The following is a 15,797-nucleotide window of genomic DNA, read 5'->3' as shown; positions in this document are numbered from 1 at the left end:
CACTCTATATTACTTTGAACTTGGCCTCATCACAAACACAGTATTCACATTTTTCAGTGAGGTTATCATTCTAAGTGTGAAAATGAACAGAACTGTAATTAGAGACTGGAATCGGTACTATTTTGTTGTGTCATTCATTTATTCAATCAGTATATATTCATTAAACAATGTAAAAACTATATACATAAGAGAATATTACGTATATGAAGACTGCAAAGAAATCTGAAACCATTTCAACGCTTAGAAGCAAATTGTCTACTTGGAAAAAAGAATTGGATTTTGAGAAGTTCTTCGCAATTTTCAAAGCCCATTCACCTGCTATAAATCTTCATCTGATCTTACGAACGGTAGCAGGGGTGCTAGGCCAGGCAGATATTATAATCATACAATTATAGAATCTTAGGAGCGGAAGGGATTTTAAAGGTCATCTAATGTGACCATTTAATTTTAACGCTTAGGAAGCTGAGAGACTGCGATTTGTCTGAGGTCCCAAAGCAAACCAGCGGCAGAGCACCATCACAGACTTGCTGATAGGGATCTCAAAGCAGGATACAGCAGCACTGGGCCATGCCACGAATAACACAGAATAACTCTAAGTACTGTGCCTCTTTTCCTGTATTTATTTGTTATGCAAATATGTATTAGACTCACAATAAATATTTATTGAATTAATGAATGGCAGATTTCTTCCCACGTAGGGTACTTTGCCAAGTACTGAGGATAAAATGGTAAACAAAAAACAGGTCACTTCCTCCAAGTTGATCGAAATTTGATCTTCCTGTCCTCAATGAGTTTGTAGTCTCTTAGGGAAACCAAGATATGTCCGCTTACAGAACGCGTAGTGGAACCTTAGTTTTAGGAAAGTGTTTTCTTACCTATGACTGCATGCAGGAAAATTAGGTTCAAATTCAGTGAATGCTTTAGAAGGTTAGGAGAGAAATCTAAGCCTTTTAATTGATGGGGGGAAAAAATCCCCCACACACGCACACACACACAGGCGCGCGCGCGCACGCACACACACACACACACACACACACACACACACACACGAGAGACCATTTAATTACATCACTCTCTGCTGCTGCCTTTCCGGGATCTCCCCCAGGCTGGGACACACAGCTCTGCTCCGGGTAAGGTCAAGATGCCAACTCAGGAAGCGTAAGAGAAGGAAGGAGCAGAAGCCCACCCATCCCTATCTCCTCAACTGGAAAGGACCAGAAAGAGAAAAAAGGAAACAGCAACATAGACTGATAGAAACAGTAAAGCAGGAATTGGAAGCTCCGGACAGAGCGACCGCTCCGGGAGCCCGGGTTTCACCGCCCCCGCGAGCAGGGTGCGCGGACTCAGCGCCGGGACCGGCGGCCGCGGGGGCGCAGAGAGGGCGGAAGGGAGAGGCGGCGGCAGCGCCCGCGAGGCCCAGGGGAGGTCGCCGGTGGCGCCTCCAGCGCCCGGAGCCCCGGTGCGCAGCGAGGCTCTGCCGCGGGACCCGGCGCCCGGAGCCCCGGCAGCGCCCGCCCTCCCTCCCGCGCCGCCCGCCAGCGCCCGCTCCGCCAGTGACTTCAGCTCAGCTCCACCCCCGCGCGGCGGCTGCTCGCTCCGTCCGGACCCGCGCTCCGCACAAGCCCAGCCCGGGCGAGCGGCGGCCACCTGCCCGGCGCCGCCTCCGCCCGCCTCCACCGCGGCCCAACTTGGATGGAGTTGGGGTCCTGAGCGCCGGCCCCCCACAGCCGCCAGCGCAGAGCCCCGCGCCGCCAGCTTCGGTCTGGGACCCCTCTCTCCGCTGCTCTCCGCTCCCGCGATGGGAAAAGTTGGCTCCGGCGGCGGCTCCCCAACCCGGCTGAGCGCACTCCTCGCCGGCGCGGGGCTCTTGGTCCTCTGCGCCCCGGGCGTTTGCGGCGGCGGCTCCTGCTGCCCCCCGCCGCACCCCAGCTCGGCCCCACGCTCGGCTTCGACCCCTACGGGCTTTTTTCACCAGGGGCCGCCAGGCAGGGCTCCTGCCACGCCCCTGCCCCTCGTAGTGCGCCCCCTGTTCTCAGTGGCCCCCGGGGACCGAGCGCTGTCCCTGGAGCGGGCTCGGGGCACTGGGGCATCCGTGGCGGCTGCCGCACGCTCCGGCCGGAGGAGACGGAGCGGAGCGGATCAGGAGAAGGCAGAACGGGGAGGGGGCGCGAGTCGGAGCCCCCGGGGAGTGCTGAGAGATGGAGGGCAGCAGGAGCCTGGAACTCGGGAGCGGGACCCAGACAAAGCCACCCGATTCCGGATGGAGGAGCTGAGACTGACCAGCACCACGTTTGCGCTGACCGGAGACTCAGCACACAACCAAGCCATGGTCCACTGGTCTGGCCACAACAGCAGCGTGAGTAGATGCGACTGAGGGCAAAGGGGTGGAAAGATGGAAAGGGTTAAAGTCCGCTGTGTGATCTGATGGAGAACTGGAGGAAATAGGGTTTCTGGACTTGGAGATGCTGCAAACTGGTCCCTGCCTACTTCCCTCAAGAGTTAACATCACCTACTAGGAGACCAGCCTCCACCTCTCTTACCCACCAACATCATCAGGGTCCTCTCCAAATGCCACAGCTCCAAACCGTGGAGTCAAATTCCTGTTTCCTGTTGCCTTGGTCGCATTGGTGTGTGGAACCGAAGACCAGGCAAACAGAGGGGTTTAAAGTACTCCTAATACAGAAATGAAAGGGTTAAATTTCCAGGCAGGCTGACATTTCCTCAGATGACTTTCCCTTTACTTGCCAGACTTATGTATTGGCTCAAGGAAGATTAAGAAGACCCATATATATATATAGGCGTTTTATTTTATTTTATTTTTAATTTCATGCAGAGCTCCTAACCCCTTCTTCCCCACAAGGGAGGAGAACTGCAGTGGAGAGAATAAGGTGTTCTTTAGTGGCTCCTCTGCTTTAGGGCACCAAGTGGATGCAAGTTTCAGGGCAGGAACTCTCCAGCATCTTCTCACAGCACTAGTGAGTGTGTTTTGAGAACTGGGGCTTTCCAGCCCGTGAATGAGCGGTTGTTCTCCGGCGTGGTCAGTCTCAGGAAGATCAGATATATCCCAGTGACAACAACTCCCTGTTCTCCCCCATTGCCTGACCTCCTCTAATGAAGAGCACAAATAAAGACTTAACATTCCCTTTATGAAGGCAGGAAAGGGATTGCTGAATTCCAGGAGGCTGGATTCCAGGGACTTAGGATGCAAGTCCATGAGCTCTGGTCATATCAGGAAAGGTTTTAGATTTTCAGAAAAGCTTGCATGTCTGCAATCCGACGGAGCTACTCCTGTTGAAATTGAACCTAGAAACTTCAATGAGTTGAAATAGTAAAGAACTAGCTTTGATTGCAATAACTAAAAATGATTTTAAAGTGTGGAAACTTCTCCAGGCAGCAGCAAAGAACAAAAACCAAGCATGGGTAAAATGGGGGGAAAATTCCAACTTATACAGCTTCAACCTGGTAATTGAGATTATAGTGTTTGTAATATGCACAATCTGTGCAGCCTGGTACCTTTAGAAACATTTTCGGTTGTGATGTAATTGCCAGAAACCTTCCCAGAGAAGTGCCACTTTAGTGAGTTGTGCTCATTGTCAGCTTTTTAATGTGAGTTGTGAACATTTTAAAATACCAGTCTGTCATTATGAATTCCTTGGGTCCATAGATATAAATTGTATTAAGGCAAATCATGATAGATGATATTTTGTATTGATGTCTCTGTTCCGAGAGTAGTAGCAGGGTTTTCCCTACAATTCATGTTTCATGACAGAGGCTATGGTTTAGTATAGTTCTCAGGAGTGGTTTGATCAAATGAATGAAGCTGAAATTCTTTCCATTCAAGTTCTGGAGACCCTTGCCCTCATTCCTTACCTTAACTGTTATATCTCTGATATCGTAGCCACTAAAATTAATCCTCTAATTTGAACTTGAATCTTCTTAAACTGATTGAATAACTTTCACACTGCTTTAAGTGATTAACTCAAAGCTTCTGGCTTTCAGGGGAGATTTTAAACACATCAAACATGTTAGCTCTTGTTGTATTAAGAAGTAAAAGACTTTGGACTCAAAATATTTCTGGCTTTTAATGTAATTCAAGCTGTAAAATATCACTCACCCATTAAACCTCTTTTTTTAGCTCATCTCTTGAAAGATCTTGGAAAGAAAGTAAAGTAGAATACATCTTTGGCAAATTTTTTAACTTCCATTTAGGAAATGGTGCCAAGCACTGCCAGTATTAAAAATAATAATAATAAATGGTACTTAAAATTCTAGTAGGGCTTATTAGGGTCAGGGCATCGAACATGCCTGCAGGTCTAAGATAATGTAGGAAATAAGGAAATGACTGTTAAAAGTTTTGATCACTCAAATCTTGTTAACTAATGAGGTGAGATATCTGCCCTCTGAAATCTCTTAGTCCATAAAGACCTCTCCTGACTCAGTCTGTGCCCTGGTCATCACACACAAAGGTGTTTTTACTTTTTCTTTTTTAAGTATATACATACAGATAGTGGAGAAAGAGAAATAGTCTTTATCCATGTCATCTAAAACAAAGCCAGTCCTACGTATCTGGACCAGACTCAGAGACAGTTTAAAATATTTTTAAAGGAAAAGAAAACAGAAAGAAACTTTTTATGGCAGTTTTGTAGAATGCAAAGCAGAGTGGAGACCTGATTCCAGTTCTGCTTATTTGTGGTTTGATCCAAGCAAGTTTAGTGTCCTCTGAATGTGGATTTTCTCATCTGTAAAGTGGGGGCAATGCCTGTCAGATTAACTGCAGAGAATTAGGAGCCCAGCTATACATAAGAGGACAGTGTGACTTGAAAGCCTCACACACGTGTTTGGAACTCTCACAACAGTTCACTTTACCCCAGAGTGGAAAATCCGCTCATCTAAACCTGCAGGCCAGGTTGGGGTAGAGGGGGGCGGTTTGGGGGGACTCGTCTCTTTTCACGTTTAGATGTCCTCCCCTATAAATCTGCTCCAAAACCCCTTCAGGGCCACAGGCAATGCACATCCTGTGAGCCCCTCTCATGTTTAGCAAAAAGCCTTTGCTGAGAAGAATCTCTGATTATGACAACACCTGCATTCAAGGTGCAAATGCATGGTAATTATAGGCTGCCTGTCAATCTGGTGAGGAATTCTGGATGGTTCACTCACCTCCTTCCCTTCTCTTTCCTGCCCCCTCAGCTGTTGGACTTAAGCAGTTGTATAAAGACATGTCTGTTTTGCCTCGTCTGTGGGTGTGATGTGATTCCTCTGTACTGAAGTCTCGATTGATGGAAACTGTTGCTAGAGTTGGTGGAACACCTGGGGGGATCTTCTGGCATAAAAGGTGCTGGGTATGAATCATTTGTCATGAGCTTGGTGTCGTAAGCAAGAACATATTGTTCCCACCCTACTCATCCCAGGCATGCTGTGCCCTGATCTAAATTTATATAGTAATCCTTAGAGTGTTAAAATATATATTTGCCTTTATATGTATGCATAATGGTGTATGTGTTTATTCTTTATTTCCAAGGGATTTTAAAGTGCTACAGCATTAATCTTTATAAATTCCTTTGTAAGTAGTAAGTAGGTGACAAGTGTTAGTAACTCTTTTTTATATTTGTATGCCAAAGTTATGTTTAATGTTTCAGTTCACCACTCTGCCCCTTTCTCACTGGCAACTGTATTACCAGATTTGTTAACAGAGGGTTTTACTTGACTTCTGTTTTGCCATGATGAGATCTTTAGTATTACATTTATCATAGCACGTGATGGACTGCTTGATTTCTGTGTACCTCTTTGCTTCTAGTTGTTCTGGGATTTGACATTTACCATCCAACGGTAGTGAATAAATTGAGTCCCAAACTGGGCCAACTTTTGGGGTAGATGCCTTACATTCATCATCTCATTTTATTTTTCACAGAAATGTCAAGAGTAGGTGCTATTATTGTCATTATGTACAGGAGGAAACTGAGGTTCCAAAAGGCTAAACGACTTGCCAAATAGACACAGGAGGTCAGTGACAGAGCAGAGACTGTCACCCAGAGTGGTCCTACTCCCAAACTGTACAGAAGGGCTTGTCCAATGGGCTTTAAAGTAGAACAGAAAAACTCAGACCTTTTGGAAGCTGAATTTTAGATGATCCTATCTTGAGTTAATTTCTGATGATGGTGGAGGAGGACATACTCTTAGCTGGAAGCTCCGTCTGCTTGTAGAAAAGCGAGGACATTAACATGTGCCTGTCACATTGCACCCTTTACCTTAAGTAGTGATTTGGTTGTTCTCTCATCCACCCACCTCTTCATCTTCAGTGAGACATGGAATCTGCACCTGGTGATTCAGTGAGCAGGAGGTAACCTGCGATCATTCAGCTTTCAGCTCAGTTGTTCTTTAGGAATACATTTCTTTTCTAATTTAATGACAAATCTGATATTATAGACAGGTTGGCTATGAATGCTTGACTTGGCTATACATTTTGATATGGTTTATTTTTTGGGGGGGAGCTGACATTTTACAAAGCAAAATGATAAAAGATTTTAGCTTTCTCTAGGAAGCCCACATAGTTTCTTCTCTGATCAAGTACTTAATGCTGCTATATGAATGCTAATGTGGTGTGATTAGGAAGGCAGTGGATTTGAAAGCAAACAGATTTGAGTTTGAATCTTAGCTGTCCTGCTAACCAGCACATTGCCTTGTGTAAGTCACTTAAATTCTTTGAACCTCAGTCTCCTCATCTAAAATATGGGGATAGTATATCGTTTGGAGGTTTATTCCTAAAGATGTGACATCATGTACACAAAGCACTTTGTTCATAGTAAATGCTCGATAAATGCTACTTACTTTTCTTACATGAAGAAAGAGTTCTCCACTGGAATTAAGAATTGTAGGTTATAATCCTAGCTGTATACAAAAATCGGATATATAGTTGTAGCATGTTGAAATGTTGTGGCCTCGATTTCATTCTCTGTAAAATGGCACTAACAGACTAAACTCCTTTACAGGTCAAAACTAATTTAATCTCTTGTTTATATAGATACTGTGTACCTACTGCATTTAAGTAAAGTGCACTAGGGAGTGTTGGGGATGCAGAAATGACACAATGACCTGTAACCTTGACCTGTTAGGGAAGAAACCTTTATTTCACAAGATTCTTCTTTTTTCCTCAGTTCATATAAATATCTATTTAGGGGAAATCAAGTAATTTGAGATCCCAGAAGGACTTCATTTCAATCTGGGCACATGCCCAGCAGCAAAACATAGTTTATTAGGTTTATTATATTACATCTTCGTGTTAAGGAACTTGCTATCTTTGGACCCCCCAAAAAATGCCTAATGTGAAATTGGAAAGTAAAAATTTCTTAGATATTTAATGAGATTTTCTAGAGAACATTGACATGAATATTGACTCTGAGAATCATATCCACATTCTTTTAAAGAGAGACCTTAGAAATTCATCGGCTAGGGCAAAAAAAAAAAAAAAAAAAAGCAGATATACTAATCTCATTTATATATGAGAATAAAAATTGCTCCCATTTAGGAGTAATTGCTATGTGCCAGCATTATGCTAAGAACCTTACACAAATTATCATATTTATTTTTAATTCCACAAATATTTATTGAGCTCCTAATGTTTGTCATTCACTGGCATAGGGTTATTTGTGAAGTGCTACACAAGATGAAAAGAAATAATTCCCACCCTCAGTGAGCTCTTGGTCTTATACCCAAGAAACTTCTTAAGAGACAGCAGGAGGTGCACATTGTCTAAGACAGAACATGCTGTGGGAGGTCAGGGGAGAGAGCTGGGGTGGCCTTCAAGCTGGATTGTAGAGTAGGCACTTCAGACGAACCTTAAAATGTAAAGAAGATTGTAAGTAACAGCTGGAAATTATTACAAAGATATTTTTAGCTGAATGGATGTCATGACTAAAAGTCAAGAGAAGAGATGTAAACATTCCTCTTTATATCCAGGAATTTAAATTACTTTATTTAAAACTATGCTTAACGAAAGTTTTAATCTTAGGAATGACTGAAAAATATGAGTTAAGCAAAAAATATACACATCAATCTTATATAAATTTGGGTATATTCCAAGCCCAGTAGGAAAATAAAAACCTTTATGGTCACTGAGAGATATGACTGCCCTTATTTGCACATTAAATCTTAGCTGGAGTCATCATTGTTGCATTTTTACCTTGACATTTTCCATACAGAGTTTTCACAAAAGGACTTTCTTTTGTTTAAGTTCTTGATGAGAGAGATCACTGCTCAGGCTGCCTCAAGGATACATTAATTTGACACTGCCAGTTCATGTTCAGTCACTAAATGTATGTAAAATATTTGTCCTGTTTTTGTGTATGTCTCCATTACCCTTCCTTATTTTGTGGCTAAAAAGTGTAAAGAAGGCACCCGTATCTCCTGGAGGGGAAACTGGCCAAGCTCTGCAGTGGCCAAAGGGAAGAGAGAGAAGAGATATGTTCATTACGAGGTGAGGCCAGGCCCCATAAAAGTGTAGTGGTTCCTCTCAAGGAGCTCAAACTCTGCTCCAGTTGTTTGGATGGAGTAGGCAAACAGTTGGGAAGAAACAAAGGTGGAATCTTACTGTGCAGTGTTTATAATGAAAGAACAGAGCTTGTTGTAGAATGTAGATAGGAAAAAAAAGACGCGAATGCTCTGTCCAAAATCCTATGTGAGATTTTACACACACATAAAAGATATTGTGTCTATTTCTATAGCACACCTGAATGTTTTTATACTCTTTATATCAGTGATAGCCCTTTTTTTCTCTTTGCAGAATGCTCCAGTTTCCAAAGATTGACACGTTGCTTCCATTACTTAATGTATTTTTTCTCACCACAATTCTAGAAGTTAGGAAAGACAAATGTCATCTCCACTCTCAGATAAAGAAACCAAGAGGTTGCTATTAAGTAGGTCAGTTAGTGGAAGAACAAGGTCAAGTAACATTTGGTCACACTGTAGGACTGATTCTTGGTTTGGCCCTCTGCTGGCTTGCAACAGGCAAGAGTCAGAACATAGCTGCACCCTAGACTCATGGTTTGTCCGAAACCCATGCACCTGTGTCCATAAGGTTTTCCATTGTGGGAAGAAGACTGAATATTGGCTGTAGAGCTCTGGAGTTCTAGGATCAGCTTTTCAAGTTGTCTTGGGCTTCAAAAAAAGTACCCTTATGAAAAGTTATACTCTTGCTTAAACCTCTGAAATTACCTTAAAGAATGATGATGGGACCTTTTGGAAGTGAGGATCCCAGTAATAACCTGTCTGCCATATGTATTCCACTGCCAGTGGACTTCAGAGATGAGATTACTTACGACTGGGTTTATTGCAATAGCAGCTTGTAGTAGAAAGGAGGTATAGCCATTTCTTCCTCTCTTTAATTTTCTTATGTAGATAAAATCTAGTTAAAAGTAATATTAAAGGTGGCCTCACACCTATTTCCATGTAGGAAACCTAGAGTATCAATCAACATTTTGGAGCCAAACTAAAGGAGTGCCTGTTGGTGCTAAGGGGTTTTACTTGCTCAAGTATTATAATCGAGTTGCTGCCTATCGCTTTTTCTAATTCTAACTTTTTGGGGTGAGATGGTAGAAGAGAGCAAAGAAAAGTTTGCTGAATATCAGGGACAACTCTATATAGATAAGACGCATTGATTGTAACAGAAGTCTCCTATAACAATAATAATATGAATAACCACCAATAAAGTGAACAGCCTCCCTGGAAATATAATCCAGAACATCACCATATGATTTCACTTGATTCTCACAATACCTTTATGAACTACACATTGTTATCCTCATTCAAAAGTTGTACAAGTTAAGCTTAAACAACTTGCCCAAACTTACCCAGCTAGCAAGTGGCAGAGCTGGGATTTGATTTTTGCCCTTTCTGGCACCAAAGCTCTTTCTGCCAAATCATGCTTTGGGTTTATTTTTGTGTAAGTTTATTTTTGAATGAGTTTATTTTTGAGTTTCTTTAGAAAGAACTCCACAATTCAGTGCAGATGGGGTGGTAGGGAAACTTTTGGTATGCATGACACATCTTGGGGGTCTCGTTTTCACTTCACCCCATTGTCAGATCACTGACACTTTACTTGACAATAAACCACTCCAAGATGCAGCTTGGGTTGAAGTGCTAACCACTGTCCATTCCCACAAGTGGCTTCTGGGGGTTATTAATGTGTGGCATCCTGTTATCCTGGGAGGATGTGTGGGATGGGCTGTTTGGTTTCTCCCTGCTGACTAATGACCCTAGAGTGGCAGTGTGCACAACATGTACAGGTTTTAAAGAAAGTGCTAGTGAGAATCATGTTATCAGACAACCAACTAATCATGTGCCCTGGAACCAATGGATTGATGCCTCTAGTCATCTTTCCCTAACCAGTGTAACAAGGGCTGTTGAGACATAAAATTATGAGCCATCAATCCTTCTGCTCCAGGACCTTTGCTGGTTTGGGGCCAAGTGGTGGGTGGGCGGGGTGGGGTGGGGCAGAATAAAAGTGAAAGATCGTCCCCTTCTCTCAGCAATTCCCACTGTACATTCTTGATTATAGTTGTTAAAGGGAAAAAGGCTATTTTAGGCCCATTCAGCACCCTGGTTTAGAAATTCATAATCTGCAGACCTGCTTGCCCTGACTTGCATTTTGCTGAAATAATAGAAGAATTCTTAACTGGGCAGGCATGGGCTCACTCATAGGTGCCTGGGGTAGCATTTCACAAAGTGTTGTCCTCATGGGTTCTGAATGTCCTGATGGGGAGAAGGGACGGGGAATCTGTATGTTTTAGAAACTCCCTAGGAGAGGCTTGGGAACACTCAGGTTTGAAAATTTTTTTCCTTGAGATTTGTATTAAGAGTCCATGGATTTCTTCCATTATCTGCATAATTTTGTGTTAATATGCTTAAATTTTTCCCATGGAGAGATGCAGCCCACAGCATGTATCAGCTTCTCAATAGAAACCATGACTCCCTACAGCGAAGACCTGGTAGAATAGGAGGCCTTATAAATCACATGGGACAGTACAGAGTCATCCAGGTGAAATTTCTGTCATTCAGTGTATACTAAATAATTATCTTTCATGGCTGTCCACATAACCATGGGCAAAATATGTCTTAAGTGGCAAAAAATACTCATGATTTAAAATTCAACATAATTGATTGGGTTAATTGCCGACTCTACTATCCACTGGATATGTGAACTTGTGCAGCTCACTCTGTAACTCTGTGTAACTCTGTCCTTAGTTCCCTCATCTGTAAAATGAGAATAATCATGGTACATTTCTTATATGGTCACTTGATGGTTAACAGAGATAATAGAACTTTTTTTTTTTTTTTTTTTTTTTCCTTTTGAGACGGAGTCTTGCTCTGTTTCCCAGGCTGGAGTGCAATAGCACGACCTTGGCTCACTACCACTTCCGTCTCTTGGATTTAAGCAATTCTCCTGCCTCAGCCTCCTGAGTAGCTGGGATTATAGGCACCTGCCACCATGTCCAGCTAGTTTTTGTGTTTTTAGAAGAGATGGGGTTTCACCATGTTGGTCAGGCTGGTCTTAAGCTCCTGATCTTAGGTGATCCACCCACCTTGGCCCCCCAAAGTGCTGGGATTATAGGTGTGAGCCACCATGCCCGGCCGAGGTAATGAACTTCTTAACGGAACATCTGGCATATACTAAATCATCAGTAATGGTTAGCTGTTATTATTGTTTCATTGATATTAATAGTGCTCCAGTATGGCCTGCTAAAAGATGTTTGTAATATGACACTTATGATGTTGCTTCTGTTTCTGCATTTACGTTCTCTCACTCCACTTCTGTTTCCTTATATTGAAGATTGGGTCACTGTCCTAATCTTTTTAGCATCCCTCTCAGCATCTCTAGCTGTTTCCACTTCGTACTTGCTTATTAAATATTTGCTATTCTATTGCTATTTCCTTGGGAAAGTTGTTTTTTGTTCCTATGTTTTATGATCAAACGTTGTACCTGTGTGTTGTAGAATAATGAAGTCATTAAACGATTGATTATATAAATTTTTATAAATGTTAACATTTATAAAAATTTATATAATCAATCGTTTAATGACTTCATTATTCTATATAATTGTATAATCATTGATTATATAATCAATCTTTTATGATTATATAAATTATTATATATTTTTAATTGGGAAACTCTCCACAAAATACCAGAATAAGATTATGAAATGGCACAAACTTAAACCCATTAAGCCAGGGATTTTTTGTCTATGTTGTTCTCTCATATATCCCAAGTCTTTAGAAATACATCTGGAGGCTGGGCGCCATGGCTCACACCTGTAATCCCGGCACTTTGGGAGGCTGGGGTGGGAGGATCACTTGAGGTCAGGAGTTTGAGACCAGGTTGGCCAACAGGGTAAAACCCTGCCTCTACTAAAATAAATTAGCCAGGTGTGGTGTCAGGTACTGGAAATCCAGCTACTCAGGAGGCTGAGGCAGGAGAATCGCTTGAACCTAGGAGGTGGAGGTTGCAGTGAGCCAAGATGGTGCCACTGCACTCCAGCCTACGTGACAGAGTGAGACTCCATTTCAAAAGAAGAGAAACATACCTGGGAATAGTAAGGGTTTGAGACAGATTTTTTTCAATTATTATATACTGTAAAATTAAACTTTTGTGAAAAAAAAGTAGGAAACGTAAGACTCAAAATGTTTGCCAGTGATTATGATGAATGTTAGGAACTTATGCAAGGTTTCTTGTGTTTGTTCATTCTTTCTGTCATTTCTAAGTAAATGTGTATTGCTTGAGTTATTTTTAAAAGTTATTTTAAAATGAAAATAAATGAAAGAGAGAGCAAACGAGTTTGTGAACTTGGCCTCATTAAAATGGAATTCCAGGCAACAAATGTGCAGAGAGCTCACATTCAAGTTGCCTGTTTCCCTTCTAATCACTGTTGTTGGGAGACAGTCTGGTGTCTAGGCCTTTTGCAAAACAAAGATCACTCTGTGTCTGTCTCCTGGGTATGCAGCAGCATGTGCTACCAGGCCTTTTGTTTATCATTGCCTTTTGGATTCCAGAGAGAATGATCTATGGTAATTTCACCAACCCACCTATATATATCTCAGAAATTCCTGTGACCTCCATTCAGTCAATAAAACAACACATATTTTAGTTTAAATCCCAATCTCTGTCCTGATTTTGGTCTCCATCTCCACATAATATAAGTACATATAAATAGATACATAATAAAGATGTGCACTCTTGTATATCTGCATACATTCACAGCAACATAAGCACCGATACACAACATTTAAGTCTCCACTCTTAAAAATGAAATATTAGCATCATAAGGCCACAGTAATCATGTTTACTGATTGTGGGTGCTAAGTGGAAGAACTCCAGAACAAGGAGAGAAGGGAAAAAAAAAAACGAGAGGAGATAGGGAGACAGCAACAACAGATATATGGAAGACAGATAATGAATAAGAGAGAGAAGAAAAGGGAGAGGAAGAAGATGAAGGAGGGAGAGGGCAGGAAAAGAGAAGAGAAATAACATAAGTGCATGACAAAGGTAGAGAGAGACAGAAGGAAAGTCAGAGAACAGAGGCAGATTGAGAAGAGGAGGAAAAAGGAAAGATGAGAGACAGAGAGACCACAGACAAAGAAAGCTATATGGGGAGACAAAGACAGCTGTGATGGAGGCATATAAACAAAGCGGGAGAATCACAAAAGAGAATAAGGGATGAAAATAAAAGGCAAAAGTGTCAGTGAGTGTATTAGTCCATTCTCACACTGCTAATAAAGACATACCCAGGACTGGGCGATTTTTAAAGGAAAGAGGTTTAATTGACTCACAGTTTAGCATGGCCTGATGGCCTCCAGAAACTTATAATCATTGTGGAAGGGGAAGCAAAGAGATCCTTCTTCACATGGCAGCATAAGGAGAGGTACAGAGTGAAGGAGAGGGAAAGCACCTTATAAAACCATCAGATCTTGCGAGAGCTCACTCACTATTATGAGAACAACATAATAGGTAACCACCTCCATGATTCAGTTACCTCCCACTAGATCCTATGTGTGGGACCCCTTCCAGGTTGTTTTCATAGTCCATCATTGAGTGTCTGTGGCTTTTCCAAATGCATGGTGCAAGCTGTCAGTACATCTACCATTCTGGGAAATGGAGGATATGGGCCTCTTTTCACAGCTCCACTAGGCAATGTCCCATAGGGACTCTGTGTGGGGACTCCAACCACACACTTCCCTTCTGCACTGCCCTAGCAGAGGTTCTCCATGAGGGCTTCACCCCTGTAGCAAACTTCTGCCTGGATATCCAGTGATTTCAATACATCCTCTTAAATCTAGGCAAAGGTTCCCAAACCTCAGTTTTTGTATTCTGCACACCCACAAGACTAACACCATGTGGAAGCTGCCAAGGCCTAGGGCTTGCACCCTCTGAAGCAGTGGCCTGAGCTTTATTTTGGCCCCTTTTAGCCACAGCTGGAGCTGAAGCAGGTGAGATTCAGGGCACCATGTCCCAAGGCTGCACAGAGCAGGTCCACTAAAGTATTTTTCCCTCCTAGGTCTTCGGGTCTGTGATGGAAATGCCTGCTGTGAAGGTCTCTAACATGCCCTGGAGACATTTTCCCCATTGTCTTTGTGATTAACATTTGGATGCTCGTTACTTATGCCAATTTCTTCAGCAAGCTTGAATTTCTCTCCCTCCCCTCAATTTCTCTGCTTCCTCTTGAATGCTTTGCCTCTTAGAATTTCTTCCACCAGATACCCTAAATTGTCTCTCTCAAGTTCAAAATTTCACAGATCTCTAGGGCAGGAGCAAAATGCCACCAGTCTCCATCCAAATATCCACTTGAATTGTATCTCCCAGAATTCCCACTTGTTTTGGGGGGAACCCAGGGGAAGGTAATTGAATCATGGGGGTTAGTGTTTCCTGTGCTATTCTCACTGTAGTTAATAAGTATCACAAGATCTGATGTGTTTATCAGGGGTTTTTGCTTTGGCTTCTTCCTCATTTTCTCTTGCTGCCACCATGTAAGAAGTGCCTTTCACTTTCCACCATGATTCTGAGACCTCCCCAGCCATGTGTAACTGTAATAATTCCAATTATACCTATTTTACTTCCCTGTCTTGGATATGTCTTTATCAGCATGAGAAAAGACTAATACAAAGAGTGACCTTTACTACAGTTTGCAACAACTTTCTCATCTCTATCCGAGATCACCTTGGCCTGGACTTCATTGTCCATGTTACTGTCAGCATTTTAGTTAAAGCCATTCAACAAGTTTCTAGGCAGTTTCAAAATTTTCCACACCTTCCTGTCTTCTGAGCCCTCCAATTCTCTAGGAAGTTCCAAACTTTCCCAGATTTTCCTGTCTTCTTCTGCACGCTCCAATTCTCTAGGAAGTTCCAGACTAACATCTTTCTGTCTTCTTCTGAGCCCTCCAAACTGTTCCAATCTCTACCTGTTACCCAGTTTTAAAGTTGTTTCCACATTTTTTGGGTATCTTAACAGCAATGCTCCACTATTCAGTATGAATTTACTGTATTAGTTCATTCTCATTCTGCTACTAAAGATATACCCAGGACTGGGTAATTTATAAAGGAAAGAGGTTTTAGTTGACTCACAGTTCAGCATGGCTTGGGAGGCCTCAGGAAACTTACAGTTATGGCAAAAGGGGATGAAGACATGTTCTTCTTCACAAGGCAGCAGGAGAGAGAAGTGCAGAGTGAAGAGGGGGAAAAGCCCCTTTGTAAAACCATCAGCTTTCATGAGACCTTACTCACTATCACAAGCAAGAACAGCATGGAGGTAACTGCTC

The 15,797-nt window shown here is 42.4% G+C and overlaps 1 protein-coding gene across 5 annotated transcripts in view; it reads left to right on the top strand.

Annotated features, from left to right (window-relative positions):
• The first annotated feature begins 1,246 nt into the window (after positions 1–1,246).
• The window catches only part of SORCS1 (sortilin related VPS10 domain containing receptor 1), a 598,052-nt gene continuing 583,501 nt past the window's right edge, over positions 1,247–15,797 (top strand). For 3 of the 5 annotated variants that reach the window (XM_039465320.2, XM_039465322.2, XM_039465323.2), the window contains exon 1: positions 1,618–2,356. In XM_039465320.2, coding sequence (XP_039321254.2) covers positions 1,799–2,356 — 558 coding nt within the window. In that variant the 5' untranslated portion in view covers positions 1,618–1,798. Of the gene's footprint in view, positions 2,357–15,797 lie in introns of all 5 variants that reach the window. The other 2 variants (XM_074382853.1, XM_003922219.4) reach the window with 1 other exon arrangement.

Source organism: Saimiri boliviensis, chromosome 12 (assembly GCF_048565385.1).
Source record: "Saimiri boliviensis isolate mSaiBol1 chromosome 12, mSaiBol1.pri, whole genome shotgun sequence".
NCBI classification, from domain to species: domain Eukaryota; kingdom Metazoa; phylum Chordata; class Mammalia; order Primates; family Cebidae; genus Saimiri; species Saimiri boliviensis.
The sequence above is the reverse complement of the archived record's forward strand: the minus strand, read 5'-3'. Positions and strand labels throughout refer to the sequence as shown.